General features: G+C 47.4%; 1 protein-coding gene across 1 annotated transcript in view; it reads right to left on the bottom strand.

Annotated features, from left to right (window-relative positions):
* Positions 1–18212, bottom strand: part of LOC143029214 (zinc finger SWIM domain-containing protein 5-like) — a 333477-nt gene extending 315265 nt beyond the window's left edge. Inside the window, exon 1 of the mRNA XM_076191829.1 lies at positions 17831–18212. Coding sequence (XP_076047944.1) covers positions 17831–18209 — 379 coding nt within the window. The 5' untranslated portion in view covers positions 18210–18212. The remainder of the gene's footprint in view (positions 1–17830) is intronic.
* Between the last annotated feature and the right edge of the window lie 4713 nt (positions 18213–22925).

Genomic DNA, 22925 nt, shown 5'->3' with positions numbered 1-22925 from the left:
GCCCCGCCCCGGCGAGAAGTCTCGCATTCCGGGGCATACACGCACTATGGGCCATGTGGGCTACTTCGCCCTGGGCTGCTGGACCAGTTTCGCCGTCCGGGAAGCGGCGATGTCGATCAACTACAGACAATGACACCAGTGACTCAAAGACCACAATGACTTCTATGACTGATGCCGTGATGGTATATTCGGCTTCAGGAGAGTTCCAGAACTTCTGCTCCGTGGCAATGACCTGTCACCACATGCCCAGGCTGGAGCATGATAACGACCCAGGCCCGGAGTGCGCTTGGAGAATAGGCTAGTTGTCATGAAGAGGGGGAGAAAGGACAGGTGACAGAATCGGAGTGTACATTCGTAAGAGGCTTGAATAGCACACAAATGAGCTATTCACAGGTGCCGGAAAAGCGGACATGCAAACGGAAAAAAATACAACTGACCGCGGAGGTTAAGGAGGGGATGGGGGTGGGGAGAACGACCACGCGAACAAGATGAACTCGAAGGGCGTCGGAACGTGCGATCACCCCAAGTGGGGGCGGACAAGGGTGACATCTGTTGATGCGTAAACCAAAGGATGTGTGACTTGGCGTCTTGATGCTGAACGCTCAAATCCAACCGCATCGAGGGACCAAATCAAGGCCAGTGCTGACCAAGCTCTCATTCGCATGCAAAGTCAGCGATGCGTGCATGAATGTGTACGTGTGTTCGTACGTGCGCGCGCGCCTCTTTCCCTCAGGAAGGATCCATTCTTAGCTCAGGACATCAGGATGGTGCACCGCAAACGCTCTCGTAATAACAATTTTCCCGCAAACTGCCTGCCTGCCCACCAACACCCCTCGGGGTTAAGTGAAAGCATTACGTAGTTACGCTTCAGATTCGCTTAACCGTCTCAGGAACTTCATTTCAAGGATTGCGTTTCACTAAACCCAAAACAATATTTAAACGTTAACGCTTTTCCGAGCAAAGATATATTGTGTGTACTATATTCAAAACTGTCTCCTACATAATTTAATATACACCCGCACCACTCTCCAACGACAGAAAATCGGGGTAATGCAAACTAACTCCCAATAACTCTAAAAAACGACAACCTTCCTCCTACAAGTGCAGCCCCACCGAAGAAGACCACGTCGAGCCCGGCACCTGGCACGACAAACTGGCTATCGGCGGTAGGACCAACTTAAGTTCATGTCACTGTGACACCACCTCACACCAATAATTCAGGTTCCAATCACTGTGGCTCACCTCTCTCTCTCTCTGTGTGTGTGTGTGTGTGTGTGTGTGTGTGTGTGTGTGTGTGTGTGTGTGTGTGTGTGTGTGTGTGTGTGTGTGTGTGTGTGTGTGTGTGTGTGTGTGTGTGTGTGTGTGTGTGTGTGTGCGCGCGCACTAAAACCACGTGTGGCCTGCGTCCTGTAGTACCCGTAGGTCCACGGTTGCCCATTCTCCCACACCCCGATTTCCCATTATCCTAAGGATCCCACCCACACCGAATATCTTCTTTCTCCCACGCCCTTATCACCCCCGTATCCTCGCCCACCCTCCCTCTCTTGTGAAACAAATAAACATGCACGCCCAAACCTCCTTCCCTCCGAGCGTGGTGATGCAAGCCCACCAGCAAAGAAATGATGCGAAGACACGGGGGAACTGAACATCTGTATTCTTCACAATGAATTCCCAGGGCAAATGACCATGGGATCTCTACCCTGAAGAACTCGATTCGTTTTGGAAAATATTTGAAAAAAGGGGGTTTTCAGTACTGTAAAACTCGTATATATACTACAGTTATTGAACTGATCAAGACCGACATGCACATGAAAAATGGATAACCTTGAATTCATAACTAGATTCTTGAAGAACGACTCTTGATACCACAAAACCCTAAACCCCGTAGTGGTACGAGCAACACTAATCCATTTCTCCATCCGGGTAGTGTCTACAACAATCCAAACTGGGAGGAGGAGGGGGGGGGGAATCGGGGCGCCTATAGGTTATGTACTCCAGACTCAAAGGATTACAAAGGCGGAGCATGCCGACAGGAGACCTTTTGATCCATATCTAGGTCGGATGAAAAAAAAAAAAAAAAAAAAAAAAAAAAAAAAAAAAATGACAGGGAAGAGGATATCATGGCCAAACATGTTTCAGAGGGGAAGAGGAGGGTGGGAGGTGTCTCCCCCTCCTTCCTGCATGGTCTCCTCTTCAACCCCCACGTGCCTTCCTCGTACCTTCAGGATGCCAAGTCTCCCCGAGCTGAACAAGACCGACTGCCGAAGACCTTGATAGATATACCAAGGCCACGGCATCATCCAAAAGGGTTTATCGACTATGAGGAGCGAGGAGGTTCTCGGCTGAATAAAGCTCCCTGGCAGCAGCCAATCCTAAACAGAGTTAAAGATCAGCTCCACCTTCACCGTCATCATTCGCGGTTTTCGTCAACATCCGTGCACACAAACATAGGTTGTGTGGATATGTTGCGTGTGTGTGTTCGAGTATGTCAGGTTGTTCACTCCGAGTGTGTGAGGTACTGACATTACTTATCTATCGAGGTCATTCATTTTTAAACCTAATGGTTTAGGAATACAGTCAACGGATAAAGTTCCACCAGTCAACCTTTTCGTTCAGTGGAAAAAAATTGCACCCAACCTATATCAGTTACTATCATAAAAGCATAACCCAGTGGTTCTCAACCATTCTCACTCCATTTTCCCCTTTATGAATTATCAACATTTGTGTGGCTCCCCCCTTCATTTCATTCCCAAAGCCCACCCCGTGAAAAACAAAAATAAATATATCTATATAAAAAGCAACAACAACAACAACAACCGTAATAATAAATGATGATGATGATAATGATAAACCCTTTGCTTTATTGCAACAAAATTGACAATCATAGTTACCTTATAGATACATTTTTTGCAATATGCTTAACTTGTATCACTGACTCGTGCAATAGCACCCTAAATTCTTGCCATGGCTCAGGCTGAGAACCACATCCCAAACCCTTTCGACAAGATAACAGTTCTAGACATTTTACTCATGCTAACGACAGACTATATCCGGCCGAGAGAGGATTGCCTAGTGGTACAAAGGCTGGTTTAGAAATGGGAAAAATGTCCCGATTTATCGTGGAGCTACTCATCCAATACAATCCTGTTATTTTCCACGTAGACCATGCACCCTCAACTGGCCTCAGTATCCTTCCCCATTACGTTTATGAGTGACACAGGTCTCCAGTTCAAGGGGTCCTACCCATCTCCACTTTATCTATTTATTAACACTTATCTTAATTTATTCGTTTATCTATTTATTTGTAAATGGAGACCACCTTAGCAAGTTTCCATTTGGAGGTAATCCTTGCCCGATGGGAATTTGTGATGTGTGCGTGCATGTGTGCGTGTGGACTGTGTAGCTGGGAACACATGTGTTCTATATCTCATACGAGACCTTCCATATGCCGCTCATCAAAACTTGCTGCCAATACTTCGTTTCTTACCTCACAGATGTTCGAAAATTGCACATATATCAGTTACGAGCACGCGCGCGCGCACACGCGCGCGCACTCAATGTTGGTACTGTACAGTATATTAGTCCGCGCTCACGCACGTGCGCGGGCGTAAATGAAGTGGATGACAGGAGTGTGGGTGGGGGGAGAGTCTGCGGATGGTGTACAGACATGAACGACTCCCAGACCTCCAACCCCTCCTTCCTGCCCCCCCCCTTTCCACCCACCCCCTCCGCTTGCATCCGCCCTCGATGGCGCATCAGGACGCAGACGTTGGCCCTGAAGGGCGGGAGTGGGAAACTCGCGCACACACAGAGCGTGGTTCCGAACAATAATCCACACACGAGAACAGCGCAGATGTAAACACCATCAAAAGTCTCTTGTAAACAAGACAGCAGCGTCGCCGGCCACTCCCCCCTCCCTTGCTTCGTGCAGTCCCTCACCCCTTACCCCCCACCCCCGGTAGCCACGCATGGACCGTAAATACGAATGACGTCACCTGATAAGGCGGACCCCGCGATACGCGCGATAGGGACCCTGTTTGCGGCACTACCTGATAACCACCTGGCAGTATGACGTAACCCACACCATGTGCCATGTCAACAGCAACGACATCGATGGAAGCGTCGCCCGTTCCCGGGGGCAGAGCGGTGACGGCGGTGGCAACTGTAGCAACCCCCGCAGCCGCCTATTAAGGACAGGGGTTGGCGGCGCCAGCTGGGGACAGTGGAAGGAGGAACTTCCAAACACGGGAACTGCCGAGGCTGTCGCCTTCTGCTCAGGAGGCTGAAGGAGGATGCATGAATTGCCATTTGCAAAGCAGAAAAAAGATGTACATATAAATATAGCATTTCGCACGCACACACACACACACACACACACACACACACACACACACACACACGCACGCGCGCGTAAACCAGTTCGTATTCACACATACATAGCGGTGCGCGCTCACACTATCTGCGCGTTTGTATTTGTGAACAAATAACTGTGTATTGGTACAGTTTCGGCGCATGCGCAACAGTTCCTTAATCAGGGGTGAACCACACCCGCCCCAAACCATTTATACATCATAACAAACGTATGTGTGTGGGGAGGGGAGGACGGGGTATGGGTGGATGCCGAGCTGGCTTCTCCCATCCCCCCCCCCACACACACACACCACAGATTACTGGTAAGATTACCTTTGTCACGGGGGCACTCCTGTAAACGAACTTTCGCGCCGACAATGGCTTCGTTACACAAGTGTACGTGGAAAACAATAGTCTCCCACATGCGTCGTTCAAAGAGAGACTCCCCTTCTAAGTAACAGAATAAAGGAGGCGAGTTGGGGGTGGGGGGAGGTAAGACGAATGCTCAACTTCAGCATTCTCCTACGCGATCGAAGAGCAATTGTACCAACGCTGCTCTTACCACTTCCACGACCAGTTTCCGGAAGAAAGTCGACAGAGAACCTCTTCTTGTGCCTTAAGGTTTCGGAGAATCGCGTCTAGTTCTATTATTACTGTTAATATTATTATTATTATTTTGCCGTTTACGGACAGAAGAAACATTCTAGCCTCGCGCGGCACTACAGAGAAATTCTGAGAGAAGTTTGAACTTTGCACCATGTAAAACACCATTTAACACCAAACATTCTGTCTTCACGCGTGTTCAACACCACTCATGAACCAGCGACCTACCGGCATCCCTCACCAAAACATACTATCTGATGTTTGCCACAAAACTCGCGGCTAAACATAGAAGACCCTAAGCCGATTCACCTCTGCCCTATTGGCACAGAAACCCTTTTCATCCAGCAACCAAAACAAAGCTAACACAACACACAAGTGCTGATGTAAAATACTACAACATTCATAAGTTGCGCTATGTTCGACATACGTAGCACACAAATGTAATACTAGTATCGCTTCGTAAGATCAACAGACTAATCACATCCATCCTTGTGCCCAAGTGAACAGTGTATTCGGCTCAATCGGAATAGTTCAGCTCTGCAGCGAAACGCCGCCCTCTCCCTGCCCCCACCCCCTCCGGGGCAACCTACTGAAGTTACACGTACAACACCACTTAGCGTACACAACCGATCCCACAGCCAGCGACTGTAACCTAGGTATCGTTGAAGACCAGAAGGTGCTGCTTACGGGCGCACAAAACCAACAGGAGGCTTCGTCCTGTATATATATATATATATATATATATATATATATATATATATATATTATATATATATATATATATATATATATATATATATACACACATATTGCGTGTGTGTGCGTGCGTGTGCGTGCGTGCGTGTGTATCATGGCATAAACCAGGTGTTCGGATACATGGAGGATTAACATTTCTCCAGAAACACTCGTCACTTCTCTCCTCATGGGCACTATCGCACCAAAGAGGAGGATTTGTTAGAGGCAGTACAAGAGATTTAAGGAAATCGGCAGAACGTTGGTATGGCAAAATGTACATGTAATCATCATTCTTTTTGGAAGGAAGATTAGTTTCCAATCATAAAGGAATGCTGCGTGACTCTGGTCCATAGGGATGCCATTGAAGTTAATATCCCAATCAGAGGGACCGTACTTAATCTGAACACGAACAAGAGATCCTTGTACTAAGTTGAGTTCCTCGACGTTGATGGCTTGAAATTAAAGTGAATTGTGTTTAATATAATTATATATATTGGCCACAACACAATATACAAAGCACCATGGCGAAGGTATTTTTGTGACTGCCTTGAAGGAAACAAACTATACAGTACTTGACCCTACGTTGTAACACACACACACACACACACACACACACACACACACACACACACACACACACACACACACACACACACACGGCTTGTTTCTCGTTGTGTACGCTAATATGAACTGACGTCAAACAGCTACGTAGCCTACACTAACTATATATCAAAAGATCGATGCTAGGAATAACGCTGCAAGACAGGGAAAGGGCAAGTTGGGCAAGGGAACAGACTGGAGTGAGAGATGTGGTGGAGGCGATAAAGAAGCGGAAATGGAATTGGTTAGGGGAGGTGGCCAGCAGGGAGGAGGGCAGAGCAGAGAGAGATAGAGAAGTTGGCAAAAGTGACGTGGTATAGGGTGGCCGAAGTCGTATGACTTGTGGAGGATGTTGAAAGATACTTATTTTTTTCAGTCGTCGACTCCGAATGGCTGACTGATGGATACAGGCGATATATATACCATACAATCCACGTTTCGAAAGAAAACGTGCCCTCTTGATAGTGTGAACTGCCGCAGATCTTGTGGAAAACATGACCATTCTCGCACGGTACATCACCTTCACAACTACGTGCCGCTTCTACAGCAGGACCCGCGTTGATGGGTGCGTATGACGACGACGGCGTCGACTTGCGAGCGTACACACGACGACGTGTCGTCACGGTCCTTGCGGCATGGCAGCCCCAGGCTGGCGACACATCCGCCCCAAACCCTGCGGGACTCCACACACCCTCCTGCTTCAACCCTCCTTGCTCCCCGTTCACTTTCCTCTTATTACTGGCCACTCCTCCCAGATCCCTTCCCCTCCCCACTCTCCCTTTCCCTCATCACTTTTTCTCCTACTCCCTTGCTAATCCAATATCTCCCTTAAATCTATTCCCTCCGCCCACCCTGACTCCAGGCCGTAACTTCGTTGCCTCGTCCGTCCCCCCCACCCCCTTCACATCCCTCTCCCTCCCCCCCTACCTCCGTCCACCACCCATCCAACGTAATCTACTCCCTTCCCCACGTTTGCATCACCACCCTCCATAACTCGATTACCACCCCTTGCATATACATCCCCCCTCTCCACCACCACCACCACCACCATGCCCTCAGTCAGTCACGCCTATCTTACTGCCTGCAAACACGCCCACATTGAATCTCCACGCCCATCGCAATCTTCCACCCAGCACTTACTTTGTTTACGCCCATAACCACTCATTTGCTCTAGCCACACCCAGAGCTAGCACCTCCACGCACACCTCCTGCACCTGCATGGTCTTCTCCAGGTCGTCTACTGAAGCTCGTAGCACCGAGAACCGCTTTCATAGCACTTCCTGTAACACAATATCGCCGCAACATTCAACCCCATCTCCTCTCCATCCGGTTAGGCTACTCCCACCTCAATATTAACCTCACAGATGTGCGCACTGTATAGATACTCTGTTTAGGCTATACGATTTCATTCGGGCCAGTGTCCACACACCCTTTAAATAAAATCTCCTGGCGTTGGCCATAATACTACTACTAATATATATATATATATATATCTTTATATATATGTGTATATAAACATATATATATATATATATATATATATGTGTGTGTGTGTGTGTGTGTGTATGTTTCTTAAGACAGATTGAACATTTTTTAGAAGCTCCGCCATGGGATACGAACCCTGACCCGTGCGTCCATAATCACGAGGCCAAGACGTTAGCGACCATGCTACATGGTGATGGTTCAAAAGGCGTGGTCGGGGACTAGTACAGTCCTTTTGAACCATCACCATGTAGCATGGTCGCTGACGTCTTGGCCTCGTGATTTTCGACGCACGGGTCAGGGTTCGTATCCCATGGCGGAGCTTCTAAAAAATGTTCAATATATATATATATATATATATATATATATATATATGTATATATATATATATATGTATATATATAATATGTACCGCAGCATCGGTGAGTTAACATCCTGGGTGAAGCCTTGTTAAGGCCAGATCGCAAAACCTTGTGGACCCATTTCCATCACCCACGTACTCAAGCTCCGTTACCACAATATCGTCATTGCCACACAGCATTCTTATATAATTGGATACAAAAATAAACACAAATTAATTAATGACGATAAAAATAATAAACATGAAGATAACTTAAAAAACATATATAATGAAATAAGAAAAACGAATAAAATAACAAAAAGAAATTTTCCAACTTTAAACTGCGCCTTTACTACCACTATCGTTGCACCTCTTCGGCGCAATATTGGATAGACTCGCTGATTATTTACGACGAAATGTTAAACGGCACCTTTACCCCACACTTAGAAGGATCTTCTTAGTCTCTTCAGTTCTCTCATAAATATCAACAGAAATAACCAATTCTGGTGCTCTTCAGCTATTTTAATGCTTTTAGTCATCAGTCTGAATGCATAATTTGCTGCCTCTCATCAGCGCAATAGAAAACGGAGTCGAAGTTGAGTCACTGATAAGACGCGTCTAGTTATCTTTTCTTTCGGCCACTTCCACTCTGAGAATCACTGAAGTCCCCAAACTAGGGGGGGCGTGCCCCGCCAGTAAGACGTGAGGAGGATATAGTAGGGGGGAGGGTGAAGTCTTCTGCTCAAAAATAATCGTTTAATAAGAATAACGAAACCATTCCAAGAACAAGTATATCTGTCGTTACATGCAAAGTATATTTCTATCAGTCGTCCTAACCCGTTTTCTAGATATAAATAGAAAATATAAGAAATAAAAATATATAAATTTTCATATAAATGTAAAAAGGTGGGGGGGGTGACGTGCGGGTCTGCTGGAAGCAAAGAGGAGGCGTCATAGAAGATAGTTCGAGAACTTGAAATAGTCTATTGGACTTTTGCGAGAAAGATGACTAAAATAGCCTGTGACAGCAGGACCAAAGTCAGCGAGAATGAACACCACCAACCAGTATCACACCAGGCACGGGGGGGGGGGGGATAACACCAACCATCATCACCACTATTACTAGACACCAAACACGAGCTCACGGTACCATGGAAGTGTTCCCCTTCAGCTATTTCCTCACGAAACGGAAAGTATTTCACAACATAACCTACATTTCTGCTCTATGTCTGACATACAACGGTGTCATCTATAGTACAAATTTCCGAACATATTAGAAACACACACCATGTACATACGTTTGAACTCGACCTTAATGGCCCTATGCGGAGCCGCTCTGTCCCATCCGGGATGATAGTCTGTGCATCACCACTGCAGCTTGGTAAAGCATGATGAAAAATGAATGTGGTGTTAAGATGGCCTGTGGTCTTTAGCGTAGCCTGAAACCAGTGTATCCACTACCGATAAGTATTCTGCAAAATGCCACAAGGGGTGACACAGTCGGGGGTGATTTCCAATTCTCCTATAGGAAAATGCGACAGGAGTTACGTTTGGTTAGGTTACGTTACACCCATCACAACTAGTTTAGGTTTAGTAAATCGGAGTTAGGCTATATTTATCGTAGCTCCGACTACAGTCTCCCCTGTAACATAGATACGTGTGTGTGTGTGTGTGTGTGTGTGTTTAATGCGAGCGCGCGCACACACACACACACACACACACACACACACACACACACACACACACACACACACACACACACACACACAAAACTTACATCCACTGTATGGACCTAAGTTTTATGTGGGTCTCGTCGGCGTTGGCGTCGTCGGTCCCCTATCACAGCGTCGATCACCACCACCGCGTCACGCTGCCGCCGCTGAAATCATCGTCGTCGAAACGACTGCCACATCCTCTACGGATACCACAACACGTCCTGCGGCGGCCTCCACACCTCGCAGCAGCAGCATCGCGCACCCCACAGCAGCGTGCCTGCAGGCCCCCACAGCAGCAGCTTTACAGCACCGGGGGACGCTGGTGCCACGCCAAGGACTTCCCCAGCAAACGTAGCATGTCTCCCATCACTCCACATAACCTATTACGAGTAACTTCACACGGCACCCGACCACACCCAGTCACGCTGCGGCGCCCGAGGTGCACCTCCAGGCGACGTGCATCACGGCCGCGAGAAACGGAAGAGTGACGTGCACATGGCCACGACATGCTGCACTTGGAGTGGAACGAGCACTTAAGCCACTGGTTCGCGTCGAGCTCGATGCCGCGCGCACCCTCCAGCCACGTACACGGTACAGTATACAGTACATGCGGTGTGCAGAGTGCGATCCCTAACGCGTCGCGTACACAGCCATGCATAGAGTAAAACCGCCCGCGGTTGCACGACACGCCAGATCTACACGAGAAGGAAGGTGGCTCAAAGTGTTCGAAAGAGGCCGCTGGGGGGGGGGGAAGGGAGCGGGAGAGAAGAAACAAAATCACAAAGAAATAAAAATAACGGAATCAGAAACGGGGATCCTGTTGGTTAATGCGAACGAGAGAGAGAGAGAGAGAGAGAGAGAGAGAGAGAGAGAGAGAGAGAGAGAGAGAGAGAGAGAGAGAGAGAGAGAGAGAGAGAGAGAGAGAGAGAGAGAGAGAGAGAGAGAGAGAGAGAGAGAGAGAGAGAGAGAGAAAGAGAGAGAGAGAGAGAGGGGGGAAGAGGAAAAGGGAAGGAAGGAGGGGGCAGTGAAATTGAAAGTTCAGTAATCAGGGAGCAATAAAGGCATTTCGTTTCGCACGCACGTGTAGGACGGCTGCCTTCAGGATCTACTTCACTTCCTCCACCCGACTCCCACCCCACCCGAAGTAGCTACTACGGAGAACGATGGGGTCGGTGCTCAAATTCCCAAGTACACGAAGGCTATTCAACCACAAAATGTCGGGGATTGAGGAACTCCACACGGCCTCGTCACAAAGTCCAAAGGCGACGTCACACTTAAACCCGACATGTTTGTCACGAAGTGGTGGATCCACCTTGAAGTCAACCTAAAGGCGCCGCCTCTGGCATTAGCGTCAGCTGCCCTAACACAAGAACCTACAGTAACAACCCCCACACCCCCACGAAAGTAATTACAGAACAGTTTACACAGGAACCTGAAGAAGTGACCCTCAGAGCAGTTACAGCGGGGACAGCTTACTAGCGAAGTTACAACAGCGCCCCAAGATAACCCATCAGGCGAGGGAACGTGCAACCTCTAAGAAGAACCAGCTGCGGCACCAGCTGAAGAAACAGTTCAATGGCGCAAGCAGCGGCGCCGAGAGCCAGAGGCCCTCAGGAGGTAGCTGAGGCGGCGGCGGCAGAAGAAGCACACACTGCGACAAGACGAATCGATCCTCGCAACGATACAAAACTTGTCCGTCAAGCGAGCGGGAACGAACGAGCGAGCGACCACGTCAGGGCGCGGCCTGTGGCTCGCCCGCTCGCCCCATCACCCGAAACCACGTACAAATGCTCGTGCACGAACATATACCCGTATAACATCCACACGCACGGACACATGCAAGTACACGAGATAAACATATACATCGACCAGCGCCCACGAATACGAAGTTTATCGAATACGAGAGGGAAAGGGGAGGATGGGGGGGGACAGAGGTATTACGTGCTCAGGGGGCGCGACATCGGGACCATGGGCGACCAAAAGAAGACCGCGACCCGTGCATTAGCATTCAGTTGCTCATGAAAAGGGACGTGATAGTGCCATGGATGTCGTGTACAGACGTCCCCAGCTGCACTCCACGCATGTGTGCTCCAAAGGCCACCAGGCAATCCCCAAGTAGGTAGATCATCATGGAAGACTGTCTGGGGGTTCGGGTTTCGATTTTTGTACAACTGTGATTACAAAGGTTAGATTAAATTAGTAACACTGTCTTGTTGTCTACCAGAAACTCTCCACAGGTTAAAGAAAACCCATGTACAGACATCTCTTGGAAAGAGTTCCAAGTAGTAGAACTGGTCATTTGGACAGACTGTATGGGGTATGGAAAAGAAAATGGGACAGTCCACTGAGGAGGATAAGGTGTAAAAAAAAAAGGGGGGGGCTTCGGCGAAGGGGTTTCTGTGGCACACTATTACCTTGCCAAATGACCCGTGGCGCCAGCTGTTTAAAAGTAGCCCCCCCCCACATCTGGTTACGAGGTAAACAGCTGTTACAAGAATATGGGCTTCACCTCAACGCCTCTTACACCGGGTGACAGCCCTCCTTTAACAAGATCATTGGTTTGCGTCGTGGGCTAGAAACCACACGGAGCCCGGATCGTTCCCCGAGAAAGGTAATCATTTATGATCCCCATGGCACTCCGCTAGTAGCCAAGGGAGAGCCTGAGTAGTGCAAAGCTGGGTGGCAGTTTTCCGGTCAGTCTACTGCCTGCCGGTGGGCTATTTGATTCATTTCCGTGTCTCGCCAGCATAAGTATTAAATATTTGCTGCAGAATGCAAGGGTATAATACAGCGCTACGCCTCTCTGCAACGCCCACAGGTGATCGGGATAATTACTAGCCACGTCGTACGAAGTAATCATTAGCAGCACCGGACTCCGTCCGCATGTGTAAACATAAGCTACAGAACCCAGAGGCGCAATATGTAAACATTTGGTTTAGAGGGGGAGCTGATGTGTGCAAACATTAAAAGGGGAGAGAGGGCGCAGAAGCATTTTGCCAGCAATAACAGGCGTTTCTATCCTTGGGGACACTACCGCACTGAAGAGTTGGAGTCGAAGTAATAAGAGATTGAAAGAAGGTATTAGTACAACGAAGGAAAATTTAATTTAAAAAATGATCAGCATTATTTTAGTGGAAATTGTCTCTTGTCGGAAAAAAAATGCTGAGTGTCTTGGTTCATCACTAAAGTCTGAAACATCGACGACATACAACATGCAGTCAAGGCCCCATACAGAAGAGGGTGCTGAAGAGAGAGCTACCAAGCTAGCGGCTACACAGTATTGCGTAAAATAAGGATGTTATCTCTTGCATCTACGGTGGGCTGGGGTACGATACGGCGTTTGCCTACACAAGAGAAAGTTCCTTTGAGAGAGACCACGCATACGGGAGCATATACGTACATATAGTACATGTGAAAGTTTCGACCCGCCATGGGAGCATAGTTCTCGTCAGATCCGGTGTAAGAACATCCCATTATGTATTCACACATCTACACATTCACACATATCTACATATTAACACACATCCACATGCTCATACATGCACATTTCTACATATTCACACACATCTACACATTCACACGCATGCACACACCTATAAAGTCACACGTGCACACACCTATAAAGTCACACACATGCATACACCTATATATTCACACATATAAATTCAAACATGCACACATCTATATATTCACACATTTCTATATTTACACCCATACAAACATCTATGCATATACTGTACACACATCTACGTTCAATCAACCGGCCATTCTAAGTCCACCGCTAGAAAAAGGCCTCTCCCAACTTCTTCCGCGAGTCATACATCAACCTCTGCCACGCTACCTCGGAAAAAATTTCCCCACCTGCCTGTCTGGTCTCCCACTTCCAATCTCGCGGTGTCCAGTCAGTAACACAATTTCTCAATGTATCTTTCTGGTTACCTTTCCTGCCCAATGCTGTTTCCACTGCATCGCTTAAGAAAATAAAATAAAGTCTGTTCTCGCCCATTTTGCCCTCCTCCCATCCTTTATTCATTCCCAGCACCGATCTTGTAATTGCTCTATATGTGCGCTCGTTAGATTTGTCTCCGTCGCCTTCACCAGTTTCCGTACTTCAAATACGATCATGGTTAAGAAATTACACTACGTTTCAGAGTCCTCCATGATGATCTACCTACCAAACATTACGTCTTTTTATTCTATTTTCGTTATCTCCAGTTTTGGGATTTGGTCCATATATTTACATGTTTGCCTTCAAGACTACCACTTTTAATTCCAATTCTTTTCCTCTGGCTCTACTCATATTCACAAATCTATTTTAAGACTCCTCGTTCAGGTCACGAAGCATATTATGCAAGTCTTCTGTACTATATGAAACGAGAATGACATTCGCTAATCTCAGATGTTTAAAATTTTCTCATTAATGTTGTCATTCAACTCTGAAAACCCCTTCAAGGTAAGCCGTGAATAGCTTGGGTGAAATTGAACTTCATTTTCGTCATTATTTCTTAGTTTCTATTGTGCGTTTATGTAGTCGAATCATTCCCAGTAGAACCTTTATACACAAAAGCGCGTACTAGTATACTTAGCATATATATATATATATATATATATATATACACACACATATATATATATACATATACACACATATATATATGCACATATATATACACACACACACACACATATATATATATATATATATAATCACACACAAAGTACGCTGCTTCAAAAATACCAGTCGTAATAAATTGTTCATGTATATTGCTCCTCTACACTTTTCTGGGACCCATGTTAACTATCTGGTGGTTGTACCCTCCTCTACACTTTTCTGGGACCCATGTTAACTATCTGGTGGTTGTACCCTCCTCTACACTTTTCTGGGACCCATGTTAACTATCTGGTGGTTGTACACTATACCAATCGACTTCTCCCCACACCAGACTCATCATATTAAAGGTTTGGAGAAGGAAAGGCGATGTTAGATACAACTCTGTAAACACGTTTCCCCTCCATCCCAGGATATGACTGCTCTATTGTCCTCACAATCGATGGAGTACCACAGGGCCATGTAGGCCAGACATCGGATTTTCTGTTCCAACATTGAAATTATACTATCGGTGAAAACCTAACGACTTTAAAAAAATCCGATGCACAATATAACCCACATACGTCGCGAAAAACACGTTCATCCTTTCAAAGAGGAGAAAATTCCACCTACTCTGCTGCATTTAACCAACTCCAATGTACGAACCTATACATGAAGCGTAGGTCCAAACGCAGCACGAACAAACCGATTGAAAACCAAACGTTTAGTACAGTGACTTAATGTCACTGGGATTTCCACTGCAACAACGCCCACTGTGACTAAAGCACACTGCTGTGTCCACTCGACCTATGTAGAGTACAGCTCATGAATATGACAGGGAGTACTATAGGCACACACAACGTATCCCAAACTGGAGCGGAAACCATTTGAGGATTTTACGTCAGCTAAGTTCCTCATCCCGCAAGGAACATGTAGAGTTTGTTATATTGGGCACAATGGAGAACTTCTGGTAACACACAGCTACAACCAATGACGAAGAAAGAAAACTGGGTGATGAGAGACGGCATATGAATTCGTACTTGATATCTTGCTCTAAACAAGGCGGTAGTGATAAACGCGTCACACTTGATGGACTTCGTTCTGGCTAATGCCACAATTTTATCCGGTTTAAGAGAAAAAAATCGTTGTTAGAAGAGGGTTAAGGCTCCGAATTTACGACACACACTTTCGATCCGGGCCTGCACTACCGGATAATTCTGGGGAATATTCATAGTGACAACAGGAAATCACTCAAACCTAAGATATTTGGCGTTACGCAAAGAAATTCCGGAGGCAAGAATCCCGAACATAACTAAGGTTCATGAACCCGTGTTTTTTCGCATCACACCGATCTCTCCCGTGCTCACAAGTCTCCTCACTATTAAGCACGGCGGTGATAAGCAACGGTGCATGACGCAAAGGACCGTTGTATCAAACGCGATGATCACAGCATAGCACAATGTTGTACTTTCTGCCGAAGAGGGGGGTGGGGAGGGAGGCACAATGCCCACATCGATAATCGATGCGACCAAGGTGTGCCCCCGCACGGCCCAACATGTCTCACACGACGAAGTGAGTTCGGGGACAGAAAACCAACTTGATTGATACTTCGTGCAAGAACGGTTGCACATGCAACTGTGTCCATTCCCTCCCACCCGAGAGAGAGAGAGAGAGAGAGAGAGAGAGAGAGAGAGAGAGAGAGAGAGAGAGAGAGAGAGAGAGAGAGAGAGAGAGGAGAGAGGAGAGAGAGGGAGAGATGAGAGAGGAGAGAGAGGGAGGAGAGATGAGAGAGGAGAGAGAGGGAGAGAGAGAGAGAGAGAGAGAGAGAGAGAGAGAGAGAGAGAGAGAGAGAGAGAGAGAGAGAGAGAGAGAGAGAGAGAGAGAGAGAGAGAGAGAGAGAGAGAGAGAGAGAGAGAGACTCTCCACTACCTTCTTACGACGCACGCAACGATGCACTTCCCAGGTTTCTGCGTGCATGAAAGCGTGCACAATACACCCGAGAGCCGCATGATGCACCACGAACGGCCATGCACGTAGCAACGTCCAAGTTGTGTGCATGTCACGTAAAGGTGCACTGCGGCCTGAGGCACTCATGGACTTGAATTTGCAGGACAACACTGTCTCGTGGAGACGAGAACAACAACAACAACACGGGTCATGTTGTGTCAGGGCATGGACGGTGCGACCCTGGGAAAACGTCGCACTCACACGTCTCTCTGTGTGTGTCGGAGAGAGCGAGAGAACCTCTACCAATGTCGACAGAAGCCTTAGTTTCCAAGCGGAGGAAAAGATCTAACAAGTACAGAGAAGGTAACCGCGGCTGCCTACCCTAAGTTATTGTAATTCGGGAGCGTATGTAAGTACGTACATGTGTGTCCGTGTGTTATGTCTTTATTTGTGTGTGTGTGTGTGTGTGTGTGTGTGTGTGTGTGTGTGTGTGTGTGTGTGTGTGTGTGTGTGTGTGTGTGTAGATTTGTCTGTGAATGGTGTCTGGATTTGTGCCCGTGGGATGTACGGATTATGTGTAGTGACTGGATATGTGTGGTGTTTAAATGGTGTGTGTGTGTTGTGTGTGTGTGTGTGTGTGCGCGCGCGCGCGTAGGGTATGTCCGATGTTATATAGCAGAGATTTACGAAGAGAGACTTCCTCCAATTGTATAAAATGAAACTGCAACACAGGAACATGCTAACCCGTACACACGCACACACACACACGTCCGCGTCTCTGCACGCACACAACTCCCAGAGTTGTATCAAAAGCTCCAAACTTGGCGTGTACACATGGCCCACCGAAGTTGGGTGTCCACACATCACGTCCCTAACTGACACGACGTGACGCAAGGATCACGGGAGATCGGGAACGACCTCCCCTCGAACTCCACCGAAGAAGAAGACCCGTTAAGAACGCGGGCACGAGATACGTCACGGCCCCGTGTTGTCGTCCTCCTCCTTCAGCCCCAGTGTCAGGAGGCCCGTTGCGGTCCCGAGCACAACCTGTTCAGGCAGCCCATGCCAGGGAGAAGGAAACACAGCTGCTGCACATGACCAACAAGCGGCACAGCTGTGTACAGCTGTCGCCGTGCTAACACGTGCACGCACGCCTGCCTGCCTGCCTGCATGCATGTACGCACACCTACGCACACGCACGCAGGTGGTGGTGGTCAGCTGGGTCGTCGAAGATGAAACAGAGTCCGGAGTAGCAGTTGTGTCCAGGTGTGGAACAAAGAGCATCAGTAGACCGTCGTGGTGGTGCGGGTCTGCGGTAGCCCACGGCGCCGCAGACCCGCACCGCAGCCACGAACACCCACCACACCACCCATACCAGGCTGGCCCTTCCGCAGGGCGAGCGGGCGTACTGGTTGGGCGCCCGCTCGACGTCCGTTCCCCTGACCTGCTGAGTATCAGTTCTACACTCACCAACTTGAAGGACGTTCTCGACACAGGCAGCCTCGACGAGCCGGAGTCCGCGATAGAAGGGAAGGCTGGTCTGGTCGCTGCCGACGGAGGAGAAGGACGAATACATCCTGACGTCCGACTCGTGGCGCGGGAAGGACCAGTAGATGATGCGACGCTGAACAGGCTCCGGGATGCGGCTGTACCGCTCCTCGATACGCTGGAACGGAACATGTTCAGCCACAATTTTGGCACAAATATCCAGTAAGGATTCCACACTGCGCATTGACTTGCCACCACCCACCACTGCAACACCTCCCAGGGCATGATGGCTACCACCGGCCGAAGCCAGCTTGCTGTTGCTGCCCACGTGGGCCACACTAACACGTCTACCCTCTGTCATGGCTCCCCTCCAACTGAAGGTAGGTAGTACGCCACACCGAGACCCTCCTTCAGAGCTTTAACGCAGCCGTGCGCATGCGTTCCGTTGGCTCCGCCCCCGGCCCCGGAGCGAGCATTCTACCGCGCAGCCATGTGATACGCACGCTGACTGCCTGCCTGCCTTCCTGGTCATGCATGCAACGCAAGCAATGCTTCCATGCACGCTAGGCCTTACTCCTGCAGGGCATGCGCAGACGTTGGGCACAAGGTCCAGGTGCGCCTACCTGAGACAAGCTCAACCTCTCCTGACGAAGGCGAGAACGTGAGTACTCAGTTCGAAGAGAGAAGAGCCATTTAACTACCTTTCGCTTTGACAAATACTTTGCATGTCCGTGACACGCTGTTCTTGACCCCCACTGGACCATAGCCCATTGGCATGCCCAGCCCTCCTCGTCACTGGCCACAGATTCCCTTCACCCCTCCTCCTTGTACTCCCCTTCTCCCCCGTTGTGCATGTTGGCGCCGTGTCATGTCACTCAAACCCGAAGAGCCTACGAAAGACAGTCGTCGTGTCCTGCGCAAACTCTGTTCGATCGTCCCAAACATGAGCAGACCTTCTAGAAAGCAAGACCCCTCCTTGTTCACTCAGCCTACTGGCCGGTCGAGAATGTCTGGCTGGAGGGCGATCCTTAGCGAAGGGTGACCCACGTCGAAGGTGACCTATACAGACCCACGTGGATGGATACCCTGCGCTTATTTCGACCTCCAGAGTTGGAAACCTACACCAAATGTCATTCACACACAGCGACGGAAATGTCATGGCTCACACTAGGAAAACACACACACACACACACACACACACACACACACACACACACACACACACACACACACACACACACACAGGGTCACTGTCCTCTTCCCCCACCCTTGCCCTTCGTGTTCCTGGTCCTCCCCACCCCCTTCGCTCCTTCCTGTTCCCGTCTCTCTCATCACTTTCCCCCCACACTCTTCTCTTTCCCATTCTCTCCCCCTCCTTGACGTCTCCAACTTCTTGTTCCAGTCCACCATCCCCCCCCCTACACCCTTATGGCCCTCACCCTCGCCACCCTTTCCTCCACGCCCTCCCCCACCCCTTCCCACTCCTCGTCCACCCTGGAGTCTTCGAATACCCAGATATTTTTTATTGAGAAGAGGTAAGATCTTGTAGGCAGGCCGCGGCGGATCCCGGACGACCTGGAGGTCGACCCGGGGCGCAACGCCGCAGCCGCTGTGGAGAGGAAGTGCGGCTTCGGAACCTCGTAGAACGTCGACGCTGACAATACTCGGAGGATCCCGTTGGACTCTAGGTCGCTCAGAAGGAAAGACGCAAAGTGCAGGGTGATCTAATAGAGGTGTTCAAGTGGATAAACATTTTTAACAAGGGTAACGCAAACAAGGTCATCATATTAAGACAACAGGACAGGATTCGCAGTAATGGGTTTAAATTGGACAAATTTAATTTAAAAAGGAAAATAGGCAAGAACTGGTTTACCTATAGAATGGCCAACTTATGTAATAGACTTAGTAACCATGTAGTGAGCGCTGAAACTATCGATTATAAGAAAATGTTGGACAACTTTATGGATGGGGATGACAGATGGTAATGGACATGGAACTGCTTAGTGTAGGCCTTATGGTTTCTTGCAGTCTCCTTCATTCTTATGTTCTTATGTAGGACATCCAGGAATCACCGATAGAGTGGGATTGTAGCCTTTATATAGAACGGGGTATATTTATTATAGTTGTCTCATTACATACTGATTTAAACATTTTGGCTAACTTCCGTTGCATTATACAAACATAAGAACATGAATTACAACTGTTACTTTACCATAAGCAGGTTTAGCAACGTCTCTGTAGGCAGAAACTAGACGACCACTCTACATACGTGGGCAGGAGGGGTGTTGGAAAAAAGTGTTTGTGTAAACATGAAAAGGCTACACACCAAAGTTCATGGTATATACCCAAAGCCTGACCGCTTTAGTCCAACATGTCGTCCAGCTGAAATCGACATGGCGTCAACCCCGATTTTCTATCTATCTATGTACCGAGAGTTTTTCCCCCTTATAAGGGAGGTAGCCGAGTCAGAGGCTATTCCAACCTATTCCAACCCATTCCACTCCCTTCCATCATTCCCTCCACCCCTTCCATCTCAACTCCTCATGGATGACGGGATGATCATCCCCATACCCACCAACTTCGATCTTAGATGAATAGAATAATTTGGTATTAGCTATAACAAAATATCTATAGGATAAAACCAAGCCACCGTAGCATTTTTTTTTCTTAAGAAAATAAATTTGTTATAGAAATTACGGGAGTACATTACAGTATATGCATTTGACCAAGTCGAGTGGGCATATGGTGGATGTAGAATAATCTACAAAATAATTTGATCCAGCACAACTCGACGAGAGTGGACAATAAGACTATAATCACGAACAAACAAAGATTGTGGGATAATTTGGTTAATAATCTAAAACTTGAAACGCAGTTTTTTTTAGGGGAAGTCAAGTTAAAAAATGCAGAAAGTACTTCATTGACAACGTGGGCGCAACTTAGAATTTACTAAGGAATAAGGAGAAAAACTCCCGGGAAATTATGATCGTGGACCTCACGAGGAGGATTTCTCCTCGAGGAAGAGACTTCCCGTGGACGTGGCATTTGTGGCCCTGCCCAAGGTAAAACGAATACTATAAGGTAAGTTAACGGGGAAGTGAGGGAGAGCCAGAAAACCTCTCCACTGCGCAGGTAGGTGATGACGTCAACGGAAATATCGAGACCAGGGTTCCGCGGGTCGAGAGCTGTCAGTCATTCACACACAAGTGTGTGGAGCGAAGCTCCATCTTTTGATTAAAGGGGTAGCTAAGGCAGACAAATAACATATAAAAATGCCAACAGTTTGTATAGTGCAGAACTGCAATGCCGTTAGACTGAAAGGCGATAGAAATATACATTTCTTTTCACTATCCAAAGATAAAGAACTTAGAAAGAAATGGATTGAATTATGTGGCACACACAATACCCGGTCATCTGGATATGTATGCAACCGTCATTTTGAAAGTAACTATTTATTAGCAACATTCCCTGAAATTTTCATTCAATTGCAAATAAACAGACTAAAGAATCCGGTTAAAACATAACTGAGCTTGGTGGAGATAAAGGTCTACATATAAAATCCACGCTTGAGGAGATATGGAAACCCACGCAAATCCAAAATGTAATATAATAAAAACCATATGATGCTTTTATGTGTCATTATTACTGGGTTTATATTCAGCTAGTTGGTGTGTATCAACAGTATAATATCTTCCTCATCTACCTGATCAACATATCAATTGACATGTCATCCCATCTAATAACTCGTCATATTAATATAACCCACCTAATGTGAAAGCATGGAAAACATTTTTATAACTTTTCTGGCGGTCATATCTCAGATACTGATAATTATAATTTGAGGATACGAAAGTGATACTGAGTAATTTCAGTATTATGTGAACATCATAGTGTAATTTTAAAGTTTACCATACATACAGGTGGTTTTTTTTTTTTAAGTTTACATTTTCTTTCACCTCTCACTCTCTCCCCCTCTGGATTTCCTATGACGTCACGGTGGAGGTGCGCAGAGGGTGGTGCTCAACGTACCTTATAGTATTCATTTTACCTTGGCCCTGCCTATCTGTGTCGACGTCTCGGAGTCGAACCCGACCCTCTTCTTTTAAGGTCCCCATCTACGGTACGATCAGATGTTGAAGGCGCCGGACAGATCTGGTCGGGTCCGACTATATTGGATGGTATATGGCGGTCGGAGAAACCAAAATCAATACTTACACGATACAATCTGATCGAATTCGACCAGAGCTGTCCGGCGGCCTCAAGACCAGACCGCACCGTGGATGGAGGCCTTTACACATCTTCAGGTATGGAAAATAAGTATTCGGCGCCATTCCACAGTAGTGACGATAGTGGTGTCTGGCTTCAAAGATTTTTTTTTTTCGTGGTAATATCGTCGTAGAGGTGGTCTAAGATAGATTTAAGGGCGCATAGCCGAAAGGAAGGTGACCAGAAATTAAAAGTGTATTGGCATTGGCAACAAAGAGAACAAGGGACTTTTGCAGTGAACGAAAGAACAAGCTGGTTTATTTATCTTTGTAGCCAAGTCTTGCTTGCGTTCCTCCCGGCGCCCTTCCAGTAATTCACACCTAACGACCCATTCCAGTACCAATACGGGTGAGCAGTGTCGCGGAATTTAGTGCCGTACTTTAAAAAAAAAACTCAGGCCAGCACTAGCTAACGCTTCCTACTACTAGAAAGTTGTATTTTACTTAATTCATTGGATATATCTTTGAAAATTACAGGTAGATAAGCCAGTTAATCAGAAAAAAATGCATAACTAGGAAATTAGATAAGATTCTACTTTCTAATGATGGAAAAGCGTTCGCCAATCTTGGCGAAAGGTTTTAAGAATACGACCCCTGGAAAGGATTACCGGAAGAACAATTCTGGAATTCATGGACAGGAAAATAATCAAGACACCATGAGCTCAGGGGTCCCCTTCAAACGAATAAAATCGCCTGACGTTAGCCAACAAATTAATCATAGTAAAACACGGACACACGGGTGTAAACAAGGGACAAATCCTTCAGATCATTCGCTTCAATGAAGACTGCATTAGTGACGAAAACTGTTTTTC

The sequence above is a fragment of the Oratosquilla oratoria genome, chromosome 1 (assembly GCF_046742065.1).
Source record: "Oratosquilla oratoria isolate Oo_2021 chromosome 1, ASM4674206v1, whole genome shotgun sequence".
Classification (NCBI taxonomy): Eukaryota; Metazoa; Arthropoda; class Malacostraca; order Stomatopoda; family Squillidae; genus Oratosquilla; species Oratosquilla oratoria.
This window is presented reverse-complemented; position numbering and strand designations above follow the sequence as displayed.